Source organism: Rhipicephalus microplus, unplaced genomic scaffold (assembly GCF_043290135.1).
Source record: "Rhipicephalus microplus isolate Deutch F79 unplaced genomic scaffold, USDA_Rmic scaffold_18, whole genome shotgun sequence".
In the NCBI taxonomy this organism is placed as follows: domain Eukaryota; kingdom Metazoa; phylum Arthropoda; class Arachnida; order Ixodida; family Ixodidae; genus Rhipicephalus; species Rhipicephalus microplus.
Genome location: NW_027464591.1, coordinates 3607501 through 3629367, shown reverse-complemented (window position 1 = coordinate 3629367; position 21867 = coordinate 3607501). Strand labels below are relative to the sequence as shown.

Sequence of the window (21867 nt, the reverse complement as noted above, 5' to 3'; positions counted from 1 at the left end):
AAAATAATTTATTAATAATTCTCCGAATAAACATCCCCGTCTCGTGTGCTTGCTTGCTAACGTAAGTCTGAATAAACAGTTAGCATCGGCGTGACAGCGACCACTCGCGATATAAAATACGTGTTCCTGAAGCCGTAACGACGAGTGAGCTAACCGGATGGTGGGGTCGCGTAGTCTAAGCAAGCAGCAAAGTAAGGGGAGGTCAGTGACTATCATGAAGTGACGGCAGTAAGAGTATGAAAAACATTATTAATGGAAAACGCAACCACGAGATATTACACTTCGGCGACTGTATAGCTCCGTTTTGCTTTTGTGAGTGTGCGCTTTGCTTTGTAAATGTCTTCTCGGCGTCCACTGCTCGTCTCTGCCAGTAATTTTCTAATGTCCACACTGACGGCATCGGTATGATGCTCAATGGGTGCCCCAGGATCAAATACCGTAAAATAAGAGCAGAGGTAAGTAACTATTTTACCTCGCTGAACACAGACTCGTACTTGGCAGTCCGTGCGAAAGGTGCGCCCTTGTGAACCAGAGTCGTGAGTGGATGAGCTGGCCGTGCAAAACCGTAATAAAACGGCGGTATTACGATCAGAGTATCAGGAAGCTGTGGAAGTGTTTCACCCTTTTCGGTTGCTTGAAATTGCGGACTGCAGCAAGCTTGTGAAGGTCGAGACGAATACCTTCCTTGTCGACAAGAAATGTCAGGACAAACGTCCGACACTCACCAAAGTGACACTCTTTCGAATTCAGCACCAGTCCCATATGGCGGACGCTGTCAAGACTAACTTCAAGTCGTAGGTTTCGCTCACGGAATGTGTTGCCGTAAATGACCCCGTCTTTGAGGTACACGTATATTTCCCATCGAAGCCCGCAAAAGATGGCGTCCATGAATCGCTTGAAGGTAAGCACTATTATGTCTGACATGCGGGTTCATCGGTGTTTGCCAGTAGCCTGAGCGCAAGTCAGCGGGTGAGAAATACGAGGCGGAATATAAGACGTCCATGGCGTCGTCTATTCGTGGAATCAGTTACACATTCTTACTGCATTTACGCTTATATAGTTAGTTTAGAGTCACCGCGAACCATTTGTTTTCTTGACCACTATAACTAGAGCTGTCTAAAGACTACATTGACTTTTGAATAACACCAGTGTGTGGATTGCTTACACATGTTGGCGCATTTCCTTTTGTTGTGACGAGAATGTATGTGTATCACAAGAAATGTTTACAAAATTACGCAGCGTTTACGTTTTCTTTTCGTTTTTGTTGGCATCGTTTTGTCTAACACAGTTTTAATGGTACGAGTAACAATTGGAATTCTTGATTTGATTGATATGTGGGGTTTAACGTCCCAAAACTACCATATGATTACGAGAGACGCCGTAGTGGAGGGCTCCGGAAACCTACTGGGGTTCTTTGACGGGCACTCAAACCTGAGCACACGGGCGTACAACATTTCCGACTCCATCGGGAATGCAATGGTCGCGGGATTGCATCCCACGACCTGCGGGTCAGCAGCCGAGTACCTCAGCCACTAGACCACCACGGCGGGACACGATTGGGATTCTTATTTCTCCTCCAAGTGCTTGTGGTCAAGCGCATACTTTTCACTTTCGAAATAAGCAAAAGAAACAATGCTTTGTAATACGTTAAACTGGTACGAAATCAATCGTTTCTGTTCTAGCTAAAATTCGTAATGCATACACGTTACAATGAAGCACAAATTCACCCAAAACAGGGGCTGGTTAAAGATTAATTGAATGAGTTTATTGACGGAGCAGACCGTTTTCTTGGGAAAAAGATCAAACAGCTGGTATATCTGCGGCACAATAATAATATTTCTCAGGGTTTTTTGGGTCTAACATCCTAAAATCACGACGTATACTTATCAGAGACGCCTGTAGTGGAGGGATTCGCAAGTTTCGACCATCCGGGGTTCCTTAACGTGCACCTGTATCTAAGTACTCGGGCCTCGAGCACTTTAGATCCATCGAAAAAGCAGCTTCCATGGCGGGGATTCGATACCGAGACCTTCGTACCAGCAGTCGAGAGCCATGTCCACAAGAACACCGTAGCGGGTCGACGTACTTGTTGCACGTGCGTGCGCGCAATCGTCTGTGAAGCGGAGAGTGACGTCACATTTAGCGGAGGAATTCCTTCGTTTCGTTTCTTTTTTGCACTGCGGTCGGAATTGCTTTGCGCGAAACATAGTAGTGGCGCTGAGGTGTTTGCTAAATGCGGCAGATTGGCAGATGCCAAGCAGCGTCATCTAATCATTCCAAAGAGATTAAATCGCATACGTTTGTTAGTTTAGATGAACGAGAGGGAATAATTCAACATTTTTTTCCTGTCGATAACAGCATCTATAGTTATACACAGGGCTCAAGAATGGGGATTTCCCTCTCATAAAGAAGTAGCAATGGTTTGAAGAAGGAATACACATTATTGTTATAATATATTCTCAGTTTTCGCTGAAAACAAGCGATTGGGGAGGGCGGGGGGTGATATTCGATAACGTTCATGTCGCCCACCTACAACCACGTTTGAAAGCACACGAATTATTCTAATTGCTTCCGGTTGCTAGCAATCGTACAAACTACGACTGGAGGTAATACATTCTGAGGTACTGGACGAAAACAGGCATATATTGCTAAATCACGGCCACACGTTGGGCCTGGTGTGTGGTTACAGGTATACCGGCTTCTTTCTTCATGGAAACGCTTGCCGAAGTGAAACTGGCGTTAGAGAGTAATTGATGGAAGTTGAACGCGTGAGGACACCTGTTCCACACATTGTTTCATTCTAATATCATCTTACTTCTATTTCAGTATGACCCTTGCAAATTGGCGTACTATAAGCCAATTTGTGAAGTAAAGTATTACGGCATAGTGGGCACATGGCTACTGCAATTTCCCACCTGTTGAGATTTTTCTTTTAATTTATTTATTATATAGTAATCCTTGTTTTACCTATTTTTAAACCATCCATATCTAAACGTATTCGGCTTATAAAATAATTTTGTCTCTAAAGTAAGTTACCATTCATATTTATGGCCAATCCCCCACGGTTAGTTGCGCATGGACACTAAGAATCAACCAACCAACTTGAAGCAGGTGTTATAGGATAGCTTGCAACAGCCAATGTTATGCACAAAGAGGTTGCTTTCATTGCGGCACGATGTCCACCGAGAAGCGACCGGCAATAATGGAGAAACCATTCCGCACGGGGTTCTGCTTTTGAATCTCAAGCGTCCTCCAAGAAGTTTTTTGGTAACACGTGCGCGACGTTCAACACTCGCGATATATGCGCGTCGTTACCGATACACTGTAAATAAGGAGTATATTTTCGCCTCAAGTGTAACATTGCCGACGCATGCAGCATGTACGTTAAAACAGTGCCGGCAGTGCTGACCGAAAGAAATTCCGGCGTGTACAGCCGGATCGAATGGCTCACCGCAAGAAGGTAGCCTGCTCGTGTGGTCGTCTCCGCTGCATGGTCAGTGGAGAACGGAACCAGGGCGGTGCTGTTGACGCACACCCTGGACGTCACCGCACCAGTGTACACACAACACCGCTCTGTTCCACGGGCGCGGAAGGAAGCGAGCGTCGCGGTGCCGGAGGCAAAGGCCCGCGTGTGAAACAACCGAGAAAACAAAAGGGAGGCCGAAGAAAACGGTCGATCGTCGAGTCGCCTGGAACGAGCGAGGCCTCCCTCCCCACAACCTTCCAGACGACAAGGTGGCACCGGGAGGGGGCCAGGTGATGCCGGCAACGCACGGTGTACGTGCATTTCGTCGACCAATCTGGAATTTCACGGTCTCTGGGTCACGGCTCCCATTCCCTCCCCGTCCCATCCTCCATTCCAAGCCGGCACCCATGCGTCCAGGTCCGCGGAGCATCCCCTCCCCACCGATCCGCCCTCCTCCTCCACTACCCCAAACAGAACGCTCATGTCGGTTGTCTCTCTTCTATCTCTTACTTTGAGCGGGGATGCGGCGTTTGGGAGGAAGGTATACAAGGCTACAAGTGGAACGAGAGCACGTAACGCGGAGGGCAGTTGTCAGGTGACGGGACGTAACGGCGAGGAGGAAGCGAGGGACGCCCGCTTAGATGTGTATACAGTCCCGCCCCCCCCCCCCCCCCTCACCGACCGGTTCTCCTCTTCCGTATAGATCTCCTATGAGAGGGGCGCCGGACGATGCGATGTATCCGCAGTATAGTCGCCGCCGGTCGTCCCATCTCTTCCCCCCATCCTTTCCTCTACTGACAGTCGCGTGCGCGGACCTATAGGAAGTAACGGAATATTCGAGATCTTTTTTTTCTCTCGTTTTCCGCATGGGTGGTAGAACGGGCATCGCCCGAATGACGGGAAAAAAGAAGTGGACCGGTTTTTCTGTTTCGTTTCAATGACGTTTTGTTGGTTCTGTTGGTTCCGTGTTGCAAGCCCCGCCAATGCGGCGGGTGTTACGTAATGCTCGCTTCCTGACTGCTGCGCTTCAATCGCCGTTTGCGTGACTGTGCTCTAAAGGGAGACGGGCGATGCTACTCTCCTTTGTTTCTTTTTTTTTTCTCGTTTGAAGCATCCATTCTTGCAATTCGATGACGTTAACAGCGTCAGAACCAAGTCAGAACGAAGTGAAAATGTGACGCACTTTTGTGGGACAGCTCCATCACTACGATGTACATAGATGCTCCCCAGAGTCGAGCGCAGCTTGATCAGTGGTTTTGATGCTTGGCTGTTTAGCTGAACATCGCGGGTTCGATGTCAGCAGCGGAGGACGCATTTCGATGGAGGTGAAATGTGAAATGTGACATTGCCCATGTACTGTGCAATGTCAGTGCACGTCCGCTTGATGGCCGATATTTGCGGAGCCCTCTCCTACGGCACTTCTCATAATAATATCGTGGTTTTGGGTCGTAAAAGCCCAGATATCTTTGTTATGCACCATCCAAAAGCAATAACAGGGATTTCGCGAGACCAAGGAATTGCACGAAAGCCTGTTTTTTTTTTTTTCTCGCCCCAAAAATGTTGACTTGAAGGTTGGGCGTGCCTCCATGCTTACTCATCATTTCGAGGAGTGGACTAATGGCTACTTCCTTAAAATACTCATGTATCGATTAGAGAACCGAACCCTTGACGTTGATAACGAACAATTACTAACAGTAATTACGAACCAGCCGGGTAAGGCTGTCTGTAACCCAAATTTGTGCCATATTTACCATCACTGCAAGCACAAAACTCGCCCCCCCCCCCCCCCGAGGATCCTTGCTTACGATTCTTGGATAATTCTATTGGGAGGCTCCCACACAAGGACTTCAGTGTATTCTGTATTAAATGTTGTCGGGAATGAGTGAAAACAGTTAATAATGAAAAAAAATATAACATGGTCCTCTGACGGGTCCTGGGCGTGGGTAGCGTACTTACTCCACGACACCTTGAGCTGCGGCTGTCCCATGCACTCTCGCATTCAGATTGCACCGGTACCGGACACCAAAGAGCGACAGCAGACAGCGAGGATTTCCGATGTTGTAAAGTTTGGTGTGGAAGGGACGTAGCTTGAAGTGTTGATCACTTAACAAGAATAGCTATAGCGTTAGTCAGTACAGAACTGACACCTATTTGCTATATATGCACTATATGCAGCCTCTTATTCATAGCATTTTAGCTGACGTTTTTAACTCTAACCGTTCAGTAGCTGTTGGCAAAGAACTATAATTTACCAGAACACATTTTCGTGACCACAATTGTAAATTGGAACACATTTCTTGGGAAGTTGTTACACTCACTTATTCACTCACTCACTTCTAAACCAAAATGTAATACCCGAACCGGTTCTTCTACCAAATTTTCCTCCTTGTCTTTTTAATTTCCATCTCTTTCTCTCTCCCTTCATTTCGTTGTGTGTTGCTACCCTTTACACATTCACTGCTGTTGATATGCATTGTACATGCACTTATTGTTAAAGCAGGATTCTGCGATCAGCAGCTCTGTAGGACACTTAACAACTGACACTAATAAGACTAGGGTTTCTTGTGTGTGACTTTGTGCGATAATCACAGAGGTGACAGTGCTAATTTTACTTTTTCCTAATAATTCTTTTAGATAATTGTTTGATATGTCCGATAAAGCTGACCAGTTTCTATACAATGTACCTTTAACTTTTATTTTTATTTCATTTGTGAAAGTAACCCGGCTGCTTTTTTGTGTGTGGTGTAAACGTAACTACCTTTAAGACACATGAATTGTTACCATCCTTGTATTTTGTTTCGTCGATGCTGTTATCAGCACTTGAACACCATTGAAATGCGTACCGTATACATGTGAACAATAATCGCACTGGCGGGTTCACCGAAATAGCAACCTCCGTGCTCTTCAAATGACCCACTCTCTCTGCGATAATAAAACTAACTGGCACTTTAACTGGAATGAGGGCTCCCATGTTTGTCTTGAACATTCTTTACTCTCGTTATTACTGCCACGAGCGGCGACTGACGCTCTCACTCATCTCCCAAATACTCCATGTCGGCACTGCCAGCTTTCTGAGTATTCATAAATACATGTTCTGGAACACTAAACCGGTAGAATATCGATGGTTCTGGTCCAAGTCGGGGTTCATGGCTCTGCGCGTCGCAGGCCAGCAAAGCGACGCGGGCATTGCTAAGCTTTCTAAAGACGACTGGACTACGCGACCACTTATAAGCATGGAATAGACAAGGTCACATCTACACACACGTTGCCCTTCACTCCTCTCTTTCTTCTCCTTTAATACCCGCACCCCTTCCCCCAGTGCAGGGTAGCGAACCGGACGTAGGTCTGGTTGACCTCCTCGCCTTTCATTTCTTCTCATCCTCCTCCTGGTCCAAGTCAAGTGTCAAACGGATACATGTGATACGCAAGCGTACGCTGACTTAAGATAAGGGCCAATTTGCCGTCACGATTACAAACGAAAATTGACTGATTGAGCTCATTGAAAGAGCGGACATTATTTTTGTGAGCAGACGTCCCGGGGCTGTTGCGGTACCTTGCGGAGCAGATCAGAGCCACGCGCTGGCTTCTCCAGGGCTACTGAGATCTGCTTTGGCAGTGCGTCTTATTACAAAGTCAACTCGAGCAATACACTAGAAATGTCAACGTGTCAGAGCCACTACCAAACACCATGGCTAAGAATTAAGGTCGCCACTGATTTTAACATCGCAGCTGCTCAGGTCAGCCGTAATTTGTGTGTGTGGCCTATCATCACTATCATTAATGTCTATGTGTTACAGAAAGTGGGCAAAACCCACTAATCCAGAAAAAGTGAAGAAGGCAACAGATAGCTAGAGAAATGGTAGCTATGGCAGAAGATCCCGAGCCTGCACGGTGACAAAATACTATAGGAACGGGAACGGTGCTTGCGGGAAGACCCCCGAAGCGATGGAAGAACCTCGTGCCCGTAGATCGATGAAAGGAGCGAACACATTGTCTCAGCACAATTTTGTATCTTGTGAGTTCGAACATCCGTGTCATATCTGTCTGTGCTTTCACTGGAGCCCCTCTGCACTGTGAATGAATGGAGAAAACACCCAGCATTACTTAGTTAAAGCCTAGCAACGAGCAACTTAGAAACGACCTGCATAACCTATGTAAGGCATATAAAGAACCCAGAAGCAACCATATCGGCCTTCAGAATTTTCAAGCCTCGCGCAGCTGCGTGCATGCTTATAAGCTTTCTTGATGGTTCGATTTGTCCTTCGTCTTAACTTTTTGCCAGTGCCAACCAGACTTTGTTGCTGGCTTATTGCCTACAATGCTTCCGAGACATTAGTAAAGTTGATCATCATCATCTGCATTCTGGCAATTCGCACACGTGCCACGCACGCTCGAGAAGCGCAAGTTAAAGAAGAAGAGGTTGTCCGCAGGCCGTGCGTCTCTGCTCTATTGGGAGGTCAAAAATATTTTCTCCCACGCTGTGCGAACGTCACAGTGCATCCGTTCAGCGCTGAGACACCCCGCGGACGTGCCCTGGGTCAGGACGCAAGTCACCGCCGTAGAAAAGCTCGGCCCACCCGCAACATCGTCGCCATGCCAGTGGCGCGGGAGCGGTTCCAGGGGGAGACGGATTGCCTCCTCTGCTGCCTCAACTACTGCTTGGGGCTCAGCAACGTGGTCTCCTTTCCTTACCTCATCTACAACAACGGTGGAGGTGAGACACGAACGCACTGCATTGCTTGTAGCGCGTTAGAATACGATAAATTATTACCACTTAAGGGATATTCACAAGAAAACTCAAAGAAACCTAATACGACATACTTTAATGATGACGCCAACAGCAGTCACAGACAGGCTACCCAGTGCACTATGGACACTGGAAAGAATAATGGACTTGAGATACGTAACATGCATTGGTATCTAGGTTTCGGTTCCGGTTCCGGAGCTGGTTCTCTGGCTCTAAGAGGGCGCTGTACAATTGTGTACATATAGCAGAGTTTTCCGCCTGGACCTCGGCTGTTCCACGCCTTGCCGGCTGGCGCTTCGGCCGCCGGGCCCCTCGGTTCTCCGTGCGTCGCGTCCGACGCACGATACAATAGTAGCCTCCCTCATGGTCTGCAATATTTCCTGCACCATAGCGAAATGATTAGTACGTAAGGCTCCGTGAAATGCTTTATTTTGTGTGTGAGTGTGTGTGGGGGGGGGGGAATAGAAGGTTCAGGGAGGAGATATTTTGCTGAAAACAAGGGTACATGCGAAGATTACGAGATGGCCTGATGACTAAAGTCATCAGGTCATCCGTGCCTTACCATTAGACCATCTACGCCTTGCCATCATGCCAGATAACCTTGCGTTACGTTGACGTAATGCAAAGACAGAGACAGAAAGGGCAGTTACGATCCTTCTACGACAGAAAGTCGCAGTTGCAACCTGTCAAAAAATTGAGCTAGAAGCAAACTTTGAGCCGTTGACTGACAGTATTACCAGTATGAAGCATGAAATGGGTGCAAGTAGTGTGCAAAACATTTTTTTTTCATTCAGTTGATCTAAGCAGTGCCCTTCGAAGAACGTTCCGCTCACACTACAGTAAATCACGCTTGTCGTCACTATATGGCTCGAAACGCAATTGATACATTGTGCATTGGTAGCCGCATTAGAGCATCACCACGAACCACCACTACGGCCCGTCTACCGTTTTTTTTTTTTCAAGAGCCCTCCTCGTGAACAAAAGGCCAATGTATAATCCCGCTTATAGGTGCGTACGTGCTTCTCCAGTCTGTCACCCTAGCTTAGAAATGGATAGAAGCACATATATATGGCACGTATAAAGTGCATACGTGCCTTTTCCGCGCTGTGACGCTGTTTTCTTCTCGGCGATCGCAGTGGTGTTCATCGTGGTGTACCTGGTCCTTCTGTGTGTTGTGGCGGTGCCCATGCTCTACCTGGAAATTTTCTTGGGACAGTTCTGCGGCTGGTCTGTGCCCAGGGTCTACGCGGGATTCCCCATGGCCAAAGGTTCGTCGATTCTATCGACTGCAGTGCCCTCCTCCAACACTCGCGTACTCGGTGCACATGCCACATTGTGAGCAGAAGGCCGATATCTCAATTGGCAGCCAGTATGTCGCCGCACTCTAACAGCAGCTGGAACGCAAAAGAGCCATGACACGTTGTCTCTGTGCTGCAAAACAATGTAATTATGACTATCAAATTTTTCGAGGAACCAATCTGTTGCCGCTGCCGTCACTGCGCTGTTCTCAGCATAATGAACCATCGACTTGCCCAACGATTTGCTCTGCCTAATCTAATTAAGCTTAATAGGACACTTATCACAGTCCAGCATTTTTGCTCTCCCTTCGTCTTTACATTGCTAGTAAAAATATGTATGCCTCTCAAGGTATTTTAATTATTAGCGCCAGTATGCCTTGCGGCATAATTTAAAATGATAAGATACGAGTATCTTTCCCGGATGACGTCTGGGAAAACCTAATGACCAGTTAACCTAATGACCAAGCTTCCGCTCTGGTTGGCAGTGGATCTGTCCTTCAGTCCGAGTTCTCTTGTCATGCCTGCCTTGTCTGATAAATGTGCACCATTAAGACAGTAGCGCGTTTTATTCTCTTTCCTATTTCCTCAGTTTTTTTATCCCATTACACTAAACGTCTCTACATATTTCTAACGTGAAATACTCAATACCTTCAGCCGCTTTGAATAACAGCGCTTTTCAAAAGTGGTCCCCGTGGTGACATGCCGAGTCGTACTGCCGCAGCAGGCGAATGTCTCGTTTGCCAATGTTTGCTTCAGCAAGCAGGTACAGACCACACCACGTACGTAAAACAGGTGTAACTGGAGTTGGGAGAGAGAGGTGTTCATCCTGTGGTAACTATAAACGAGAATGGTTATAATTATATAGGTAATAATTTTTAGGTCAGGCAGCGATTGCGGGGCGGAAATAGCGTGTGAATGCGCTTTGCATTAACAGTATGACCTTGTTTTCCCTATTTGCCTATTGCTGATTTAGTTACGACAGCCATGGTTGTGGATTCCCGAATCCGGGACTCATGTCGCGAAACCTTTTTGCAATTGGCCCGCCAGTTTCTGCAATTGAATCAAACTGAATTGAAGTCTGTTTACCTGCAACAAGAGAAACAATGTTAACAATATGTCTCGCATCAGTACTGGATTAAATAAATTCATGCGAAAGCCCTTAATAAGGGCCCCTAAAATTTGTTTCAACCGCCGATGAACAGTCATTCAAGTGACACGTGCCGGCGTGTGAATTCTCAGGCCTCGCAACGAACGGTCTATTCGATAATTCCAGCGACTATAGACGGTGCAGCGGAAGGTCAAAATGGCGGATGAGACGGTGACGTCGCGAGCGTTTACGTCAGCGTAGCAAAGCGTGAATACGCGTTAATTGGTTTATGACTACTGAGAGACCGAACTGCGTCGCAGTTTTATCACGATGTGACAGCTTCAGAGCACGGCCACATGGCGCCGCCTGCGTCGCTGGAATGACCGAATCCTCTCTTCAAGCATTGCAAAGCGCTCAAAAGTTTTATTTATTTTTTCTAAAAGCGTCTATCCCAACGTTCTTTGTGGTTCAACCGCAGGTCTGGGCTGGACGATGATCCTCATCGTCGCGTTCACTATGGTGTTCTACGTTTCGCCGGTGGCCTACTGCGTCATATACCTGACTGCCATGTTCCAGGCCGAGCTTCCATGGAACAGCTGCGGCGGAGGAGACCACGGCGCCGACGAGCGTGACTGCTACCACGTCAAGCCCGGCACGGTGAGGGCCGCGCTGCTGGGGCAGAAGCGAGCCACATAGCCTAGATGCCTTTCATTACGAGCTACAGCCGATACCCTTACTGGATGCATACATAAGTGAACAGGCCACAGAGCCGAATGCACATGTTTGTCCATGCCGCAGCTCTTCTACATGTTCGCGTGCGGACGTGGTCGGTCCAGCGAACCAATGCGTCTAACAGAGGAATGTTTACCTGCGCTCGTGATCTCGAAAGACGACGCCTCATGTTGCGACGCCTGCTACATCTTGTAGCCGGTTCCGGAATGTTAAGCGTTTCACGCACTGATTTTTCTCTTGCTTTCCTTGATAGGGCTGATTTTCTGAAGATTACGTCTTTATGATATTCCTTTCGTAAACGCTTCACCAAGAAAGCCCGACTTGTGGCGTACATTAAACACGTGCAGCAAGCCTTGCATAACGTTGTCTTGTTGTCTTCAGTGTTGCGAAAGGTGAGGCATGCGGCGGACGGACCACGTGAAGTGAAACCACGAAGCCGAAAAACATGCAGGAAGCAACTCCTTGACTCGCAATACCGGGCTGCCATGTGGCAGCCAGCCATTAGCGTGTTCAACAAGGCCAAAATATCCTGGAGTGACTATTGTTTATGAAAATTCGCGTGTCAAAGCGCGGGAAAGCCGCTCACAAGTTTCTTTTTACATTGCTCGCCACAAGTATAGAGCGCGCCGATGCCTGCGTGCTCCGTAGTTTGAACTCAGTGATTTCCGTTCAACAGCCACTATCGAAACCGAGCAATTATGCAATTCAGTGCATCTGCCCAGCTGGATATATATATAAAGTAAGGCTTGAATTTTTCAGAGTACCGATTGCTAGCTACTACACTAGCGGTGCTCATTTTAATAATGCGGCTATTCGGGTTCATTCTTAAACACCTTGTTGATGAATCGCAGCGCATAAAATCACAAAAATAGAAAAAAAAAAGAAAACTGATGAGCGCCAACTTCCAACATAAACTGGCACATACCACGTACTGTGGGAATCGATGATATTCGTATCACGTGACAATATCTGTAGAGCTAACGAAACGACCGCGACCACGCTATGAGCGTATCATGTAGTCATGTTTTGAATCACACGCATGCCATGATTATCATAATGGACATGTTATTTACCTTCTTCACCTATTCACGTCATGCGATACCAAATTTGGTATATGTGGAGCTAGCGAAACGGCCACGAGCAGGCTATGAGCATATATCATATGTCACGAATGACACGCATATCATGATTATCATGTTTGGATGTGTCATTTACCTTCGTCGTGCACTCACGTCACTTATTATTAAGTTTGGTGAAGCTAGCGGAACGACCGCGAGCGTATTATGAACATGGCATGAAGTCATGTTCTTACATGACACGCATCTCATGATTATCATGTTTGCAGTAGTCATATATATCTTCGTAATTCACTGACATCACATCACACCAAATTTAGTATATTTGAGCTAGCGAAACGACCACGAGCACACCATCAGTGTGAAGTGTAGTCATGAGTAGTCATGTCATGGAGATCATGACATGCATCTCACGATTTCTACGTTAGGGCCTGTCACTTATGCTCGTCATGCAGCCATGTCATACCATACCAGTTTTGCAAAATATCATGTGAATAAAACCATCGCAAGAGCAGCAAGATCACGAAATGTAAATCATTACATTCATGACATCCATGTCACGATTTTCATGTTATGGCTAGTAAAATATGTTCCTCAAACAGTCATGTTATGCCATACCAAGTTTCGTAACGATACCATTATCGAAACGGCCAGGAGAGCTAAAAGACGCAGGTGGCTGGCTAGATAGATAGATAGATAGATAGATAGATAGATAGATAGATAGATAGATAGATAGATAGATAGATAGATAGATAGATAGATAGATAGATAGATAGATAGATAGATAGATAGATAGATAGATAGATAGATAGATAGATAGATAGATAGATAGATAGATAGATAGATAGATAGATAGATAGATAGATAGATAGATAGATAGATAGATAGATAGATAGATAGATAGATAGATAGATAGATAGATAGATAGATAGATGGATGGATGGATGGATGGATGGATGGATGGATGGATGGACGGACGGACGGACGGACGGACGGACGGACGGACGGACGGACGGACGGACTTCTCGTTCGAGAAATCCGTGTTTGTGCACACAGAATTTATTGCATTTAACGGTGTGCACAGCTTCATGAGCAGAGATTGAGCAACGAAACACGCTGCACGCTTTAACGACAAATGCGTTGATTCATAAATAAAACTGGCATCCGTCATGCATAAAACACGATATACGTCGACGCTTAGTGGCAAAGCTCCATCCGGAAGACTAAGGTCTAGGATCAATGAATAGACAAACCATTGTGGTAGTCGTAATAGTTAGCGAGAAGAGCATAATCAGAAGCTTGGTATTGTTTCAATTCATAGTCTTTCTCTCTTGAGCTCGTGCCTCTATTCAATCTCAAGGCGATTATCGGTCTCTCTCTCCTGTACACAGTACGCGTGTTCCAAGGTGAACGAGACCCTGGCCCGGCGATACCGTTCGCACAACTACAGCGGCGAGAGTGTCATCGTGGTCAGCGGCAGCGTAGTCCAGGAGCCCGTCTCGGTGCCCGTACGAGAATACGAAGCCCTGCGCAACAACTGCGTCAGCGGCACCGTGTCGGCAGCCGAGGCCTTCTACACGTAGGACACGCGCACTGCCGGGTAGCGGTAGCTGCATGAAGGTTTTCGAAAGCAAACTCGGGAAAGATTTTTCAAGAGTTTCTTAGAGATACTTCAACGAGAGAGTCTGCCGAGAAGGAAAATAAAGCTGACTGATATTGGCTTGCCTATACACACTGTGATAGGCGCACGACAGATTGGGGAAAAAAAGAGAAACATGAAAACTTCAATGGCTGCTGCGAAATTGCACGATTAAGATGTTGCTGGTATAACGACGGTTTGCAAAGTGCACAGCTAGTCATCTTTAGCCTGTAACGTTAGCATACGAGTATAAGAGGTAGTTGAATCCGGTTAAAAGCAGATTTTATAACCTCTCCTTACAAACAATAAGTGGAAGAAGGTGGCTTCGAAATACGTTTTTGGAAACGAGAAGATAATGTCAATACTGGGCCAGCTGGTTACGTCGTCAGCACTTGTCAACATCATTGGTGAGCCATTTAATTTTTGTAGAAACCACGAGCAAACGCTTTCTCATGACGGTGAACGGATGGCATGTTGAGCCGCTGCTGTTATCTCAGTTTAAATCTGCCCGCTCATATGATCGCTGGCATACGCTGACGGTCTTACCTTCGATATGACTGCGTGCAGCGCGGAGGTTCGATGCCTGCAACCCCGCTGACAGAACCTCTCAGCCAAAGTTTTTGAGACATTTTTATTCCAGCTCTACAGATACTGGAAAGAAAACAAGTCGATCATTTTAGTGCTATGTACACCAATTGTGTGCTAACGTAGGAAAAGATGTACTGCGCTGGTCCAAAGTTCCCAGGCCGCGCTTTCATAGCACTACAGTGGCCTGAGAACATTTGACCACCATTGTATGCGTGTTTGCGCAGTGAAGCTCCTCCCCCCCCCCTCCCATACAAAAGGTGTACAAAATTGTGCAGAAAAGATGTGAATTCGGGCATTTGATGTGAATTTAAGTAACTCTAACATTCTGACCAGACGTGAAGTAAGTTAACTGCAACCCCAAGTATAGTGCACCAGAATTCATTAGAATAAGCAACTGAAATCAGAAGTTAAATTAAAACCGCAGTAGATACCGAGCGTCCGGTGACCGGCCGGACGTGCTTTAGCAGTAGCTGGGTAAATTTGGAAGTGAGGTGAGAAAACAGTAAAAGAGATGCACCCCCCCCCCCCCAACACACACACACTGCGCCATGGAGTAATGCTGACGTATCGTATTTATCGGTAATGGACGATGATTATTTCTTTTTCACGTAAGTTCCGCTTACAATCCAGGTCATATAACTTTCGATGGTGAATGAATCGATTCCTGTACCGCTAGGCATCATTACTGAGTTCTTAGTAAGCTGATCTCTGTGCCACTCTTTTTTAGGAATCTGACGGTTAAAACACAGCGCGAAACGCATTGAACGAAATCGGCATAGTTGACTGGAGCGCTCCTTTTTTCATTGTGTACATTCTCACCTCATCTGTATCGCTATTCAAATGATATGCCAGCTAGCTACTTCTCTAAAGTACCGACTACTTTTGGTAAAAAATTCTACGATAGGTGCCTTCACTCTCTTGATAGCCATTAAGAATTTAGTGTAGTTCTTGCCTTTATTCTCTTTTTGTTTTCTAAAAAAATTTACTCGGTGTTTTGAACCATTACATTTGAAATCCCTGCTTTATAATCATGTACTGCTACCGGAGTTTACAACATATCAAACACTGCTGTGTTGACGCTACTATTGGAGCTGATTTTAACGCACAACGACGCAGGCGACGCGTCGCACGATCGGACTTTCAAAGCGAAGGCTTCACCGACTCGAGTGCTTTTTCGATTATGGCCATGACCGTCGCCTGGGCCCTACTCTTCGTCGTGATCTGCATGGGACTGCGCTCGATGAAGAAGGTATGCGACGGCTGCATTGGTTTCTGCGGGAAATTGTTGCTCGATAAGCAATAATGATAGAAGCAACAAGGACGAAGACATATTTATCTGTACTTGTTTACACCGTCAAAGAGAAGGAAAGCCCAAAAAGTCTTGCATATCTATCTATCTATCTATCTATCTATCTATCTATCTATCTATCTATCTATCTATCTATCTATCTATCTATCTGTCTATCTATCTATCTATCTATCTATCTATCTATCTAATATATAACCCTTAAGCGTTTTCAAATGATATAACATAAGCTAGTTACTTTACTAATATGTATAATATTTGTCCATTACGAATCTTCCAAGTATAAGAACACACTAACGCAGTAACGGTGACAGAAATGCCTGCGCAAAATACCTCTGAGCGTGCTCCTTTAGCTTGAAAGCTCTTCTCTTTGTGCTGATAATTGCTGATAATGCCAATAATGCCAGTGAAAGCAGCTTACGGGTGGGGAGTAATGCGAGAAGGACGCGCTACAAAAAAACTTCGTGGCAGGGCCTAATAGATTATGTGGCAGTATTACAAGGAAGGTACATAAAAGCTACACCTTACTGGTACTTATATACGGAGCAGAAGCCTGGAGCAGCCCCGCCACGGTGGTCTAGTGGCTAAGGTACTCGGCTGCTGACCCGCAAGTTGCGGGATCAAATCCCGGCTGTGGCGGCTGCATTTCCGATGGAGGCGGAAATGTTGTAGGCCCGTGTACTCAGATTTGGGTGCACGTCAAAGAACCCCAGGTGGTCAAAATTTCCGGAGCCCTCCACTACGGCGTCTCTCATAATCAAATAGTGGTTTTGGGACGTTAAACCCCACAAGTCAATCGAAGCCTGGAGCATTACAAAGAGGGTTCAACGTGAGTTGAGGATGACGCAGCGAGCAATGGAAAGAAAAATGATAGGTGTAAACCTAAGGGACAAGAAAAGAGTGGTGTATATCAGAGAACAAACAGGTGTTAAGGACATCATAGTCGAAACAAGAAGTGATCATGGGCAGGGCACCTAGCACGAAGGCAAGATAACCACTGGTAATTAGAGGTCACAAACTGGATTCCCAGGGAAGGCAAGCGGGTGAATGGAAGGCAGAACGCTAGGTGGGCAGATGAGATTACGATATTTGCGGCTTTAAAGTGGCAGCAGCAATCACATGACCGAGTTTACTGGCAGAACATGGGAGAGGCATTTGTCCTGCAGTGGGAGTAGTCATGCTGATGATGATTATGATGATGAATGCCAGACAAGGTCATAGTAATATGTGGGGTTTTGCGTCCCAAAGCGAAGATATGATCATCAGAGACGTAGTAGTGGAAGGCTCCTGACATTTCGACCATCTGATGTTCTTTAACGAGCACTCGCACAGTACACGGGCCGCTACCCTTTAGCTTCCATGGAAATGTAACCACCGCGGTGGGAATCGAACCCGTGACCTTTCGGTCAGCAGCCAATCACACTAACTACTGCTCCACCGCGGCGGACGCCAGAGGAGGCTAGAGAAGCATGGAGTGAGATTTGACAAGCAAATGGCTCGTAGAATTCTGTCCAGATGTTTCACTTTCTAATTCATTGCCCATCACACTAAAGTCACCTAAGCAATAGGGCGAGGGATCTTCCAAATCTGGTAAAGGTGACGTGGCACTTCTGATGAGAGTAAGCGCCATTCTAAGCAATGTTTCGCGTGTTGTGCAGTTCTCGACGCTGATGCTGGCTGTGCGGTTGACGCTGCTGGCTGCGTTGTGCGTGGCTTCATCGTCGCTTAGTGGAGCGGGGCATGGCGTACTCGTGCTACTGCGCCCAGACTTCTCCAAGGCCTACTCGGAAAAGGTGATGCAGGGACGCGAAATAGCACGGTGGTATTTATCGTAAGCCGCTAAAATATCATACTGGTCCGTAGCTGTCGGCAGGAGTATGTCGGCATAATTGAGGCACACGCGAAAGCATTATACATAAGTTATCGCTTTTTACTTCACCTTTTTTTTTAAATGCGTAGCATTTTTTAGCGAACATCGGCGACATTGATCGTATATATCTATCTATCTATCTATCTATCTATCTATCTATCTATCTATCTATCTATCTATCTATCTATCTATCTATCTATCTATTTATTTATTTATCTATCTATCTATCTATCTACCTACCTTTCTACCTACCTACCTACCTACCTACCTAACTACCTACTAACCTACCTACCTACCTACCTACCTAACTACCTACTTACCTACCTACCTACCTAACTACCTACTTACTTACCTACCTACCTACTTACCTACATACCTACCTACCTACCTACTTACCTACCTACCTACCTACCTACCTACCTATGTAACCGCCTATGACTCAGCCCTCCTGACCGTTTCAATAATGCTACCAATACCACACTTACCACACTTGGTATTACATAACATGACCGTATGAAGAGCATATTGGACTAGTCATAACATGAAAATCACGACATGTATGTCATGGTTTACATTTCATAGTCCTGCAGCTCTTCCGGTGGTTTTGTTCACATGGCATGTTGCAAAACTTGTATGGTATGACATGATTACATGGCGAACACAAGTGACAGACCCCAACATGAAAATTATGACATGAGTATCATGACTACATGCCACGTTCATGCTCCGCTTGCGGCCGTTTTGCTAGGGTCTCATATACCAAATTTGGTATTACGGTACGTGAATGTATGAAGAAGGTATATGACTGGTACAAACATGATAATCATGAGATGCGTGTCGTGTAACATGACTACATGCCACGCTCATGATGCGCTGGCGGCCGTTTCGCTAGCTTCACTTATACCAAATTTAGTATTACGGGACTTGAATGGATGACGAAGGTATGATACTGGTGCAAACATGATAAACATGAGATGCGTGTCATGTAACAACATGACTACATGCTGCGCTTATGATGCGCTCGCGCTCGTTCCGCTAGCTTCACATAGGCCGAATTTGGTATTACGTGACGTCAATGGATGACGAAGGTATGTGACTGGTGCAAACATGATAATCATGAGATGCCTGTCATGTGAGAACATGACTACATGCCACAGTCAAGGCGCCAATACATTTTGATGTCACGTGGTGCACGTGCTCGCTGACGTTCATTTCATTGCGTCACGCCGGCGTTGCCATGCCAGGCGCCGGTCCTGCCATATAATCGCAGGCGCGCGCCGCGCTGCATTGCTTTGACGCATGCGCATTTCAGCGCGTCCGGCGTCCCTCCGTCACGAAAAGAGGGAGGCGCAGTGTTGTCTGGGTAACGAATTGGCACGAAATGCAACAGGTCGCAATTGGCACCGGTTGCCATCGGGCCGCGCCGACGGACGCTGGTCGCGCCGGTCACGCCTGGCGTCAGACTATAGAGTGCTCGCATTTTGCTAACGTAGCACCGCTGTGCCCAGCGTGCGCGCGCGTCACCACTACATTGGAGTATATTGGGCCCTTCATGACGCACTCATGACCGTTTTGCACATATACCAAATTTTGTGTTACGTGATGTCAATGAATGACAAAATATATGACTGTTGCAAACATGATAATCCTGACACGCGTGTCATGTATGAACATGACAACATACCACGCTCATAGCGTGCTCGCGGCCGTTTCACTAGCTGCACATATACTAAATTTGGTATCACGTGAAGTGAATAGATGACGAAGGTAAACGACACATTCAAACATCACAACCATTACACGGTAGTCATGTACGGCATCATTTACTTCCACCTCATAACGTTGTGCTGATTTTAAAGTGGCATAACATTTATCATTCGTGCTTCTCGTATTATCGATTCCCACTGCACGTGGGATCTGCTAGTTGTTGTTTTTTATCTCACCACAGTTTACTGCTTTTCTTAGGCATACAATTACTTAATTGCTTTGGCGCATCGATGCACTAAGCGTACATTGATCCATTCTAGGCGTGATAGCTTTCAAAAGTTTTGAATAGTGGCGCCACGTGGTGTACGTCGTTGTCGCAGTGCACCACGCGTTTTGGCAGCACGATACATAAGTGAGACTGGAGTTCACTGTTAAACTATAACAAAGTTCAACTTCAGAGTGCCGAGTTACGGCGCTCTAAACTTCCAGCGGCACTCTTCCTAAAAAAAGTTTCAGAACAGCCTTCTTACCCACGACGTAGTGAGATACACTAATAATGGCCTGGCAACTGCTGTAATGCGAACCCCTAGTAAAGATAACACAATGGTATACTCGTGCCATCTCATAAAGCTTCAATGATCTAATACGGAGCTCCCAGAGATGGTATAGAGTGCCATAATAGCTCTCATAATACTGCGAACGACTTTCTTCCACCATTTTATCTCCACCACTGCCCATGTCAATGACGAGGATAAATGTCGGCGAAGTAGGTTCCCACGACGGCCACACTATAAAGGCTTTTTATCACTAGTGTCTCAATTGGCACTCTACGCAGGAAACGTGCAGTCGATATAGCGTTTTGAAATGTATTCGATATACTCGGTGGTCCACATTTTTGTGTAGTTCGGTTGCTTGACGCGTTTCTGCGTAATGGTCGTGCGGATTATATATAGCGTTACCTAAATGCGTCCTTTTACTTTGCCTGTTTCTTGGCATGTGGAACTCTGCAGACGTGGGTATCGGCGTCACAGCACATGTTCCACAGCATTGGCCTCTCCGTGGGAACGCTCTCCTTCTTGGGCAGCCACAATCGGTTCGACTGGCCCATTCTAGGGTAAGGCGGCCTTGAGTACACCCGCACACGAAGGCCGGAGCAACGAGAATGTAGTTTTACGTGTCATTGACCACTTCGACGACAAGATTCCACCCTTACTCTGCACATTCATCCGATTAGCCCTTACTATACACGAGTACAACCTAGCAAAAAATGTCCCCTCCCTCAAAGCCATTGATATCCCTTCCAAACAGAATTTGTATGAATCCTCCATCTAGTAGCATTTATCGACATTCGTGACATCAAGTGCTTCTCGAATACCTTAGATGGTTGACTTTCCCATGCACTTGAGCCGCTGGTTTTAGGCTGAACTAGAGAAGAATAACTACAGTGGCTTGTTTTTCCTTGTTAAAAAAAGCACCAATAAAAACTAACAACCAAGTCATGGAGAGTATATAGGTATGTTTTTTGTTGTAATTGTCACATAACTCGCCGCCGGCTGGTACCGATGCGAACCTGCAATTTTCGAATAACACCTCCGATGCTCTACCTATTGAGCTACGGCAGCGGTCATCCTTCTGTCCACTTCATCAGTTATATCTGTGTTTTTAACCCCGAGAGCATTAGCGCTGCTCGTAGCCATGAGAGTAAATGTGGAACGCTCCTCTACCCCTCACAACCCCAACCTTCGATTTTTTTTATTTTTGTCACACTGGCGAAATGTCAGCAGCTCTTTTTGCGTCCTCAGAACCTTTTTTTTTTTTCGGTGATGTAGTACGAAAGAGTTCTCCCATACACAGCCGCTATTTGCATACGAATACCTCAGAAGAGGACCTGTTAGTGCCACTGATTGCCTTAATTATTTAAATTCTAATTACACTTGACAAGTTAGTTTGTTCTGATGCAGAACGGCCGTCCGAATCATCACGGCGGACTTTTTATTCAGCCTGTTCGCTGCCTGCGCCGTGTTCAGCATCTACGGACACCTGACTGATGCGTTCCCTGTGGAGATCATCGACCTCGCATCTTGGGGTGAATTGATTTAATAGTCATTTGCCGCACAAATTGCCCAAATAAGCTAACAGTGTGACCATGCAAGATGTCTCACTCAACGTTCCCTTGTTATGTTTTCTAGGAATAAGAAACGATAGGCACAAAATTATTAGCGCAAGTAAATTGTCAAATCAAGCCAATACCTCTGTTTAATGTGCTATATGAGCAAAAAAATAATTACAGGGCCTACTAGGTTCCAGCAACCGTGACAGAGCAAATATCATCTCAACTTGCTGAACGAGCT

General features: G+C 46.1%; 2 protein-coding genes across 2 annotated transcripts in view; one reads left to right on the top strand and one right to left on the bottom strand.

Moving 5' to 3' along the window:
• The window catches only part of LOC142785131 (uncharacterized), a 33225-nt gene extending 29390 nt beyond the window's left edge, over window positions 1–3835 (bottom strand). Inside the window, exon 1 of the mRNA XM_075883572.1 lies at window positions 3452–3835. Within this exon, the coding sequence (XP_075739687.1) occupies window positions 3452–3492 (41 nt within the window). The 5' untranslated portion in view covers window positions 3493–3835. The remainder of the gene's footprint in view (window positions 1–3451) is intronic.
• An 11984-nt stretch (window positions 3836–15819) lies between these two features.
• Window positions 15820–21867, top strand: part of LOC119177791 (sodium-dependent nutrient amino acid transporter 1) — a 20187-nt gene continuing 14139 nt past the window's right edge. The window contains exons 1-4 of the mRNA XM_037428982.2: window positions 15820–15882; window positions 17598–17732; window positions 20527–20630; window positions 21478–21602. Of these exons, the coding sequence (XP_037284879.2) occupies window positions 15820–15882; window positions 17598–17732; window positions 20527–20630; window positions 21478–21602 (427 nt within the window). The remainder of the gene's footprint in view (window positions 15883–17597; window positions 17733–20526; window positions 20631–21477; window positions 21603–21867) is intronic.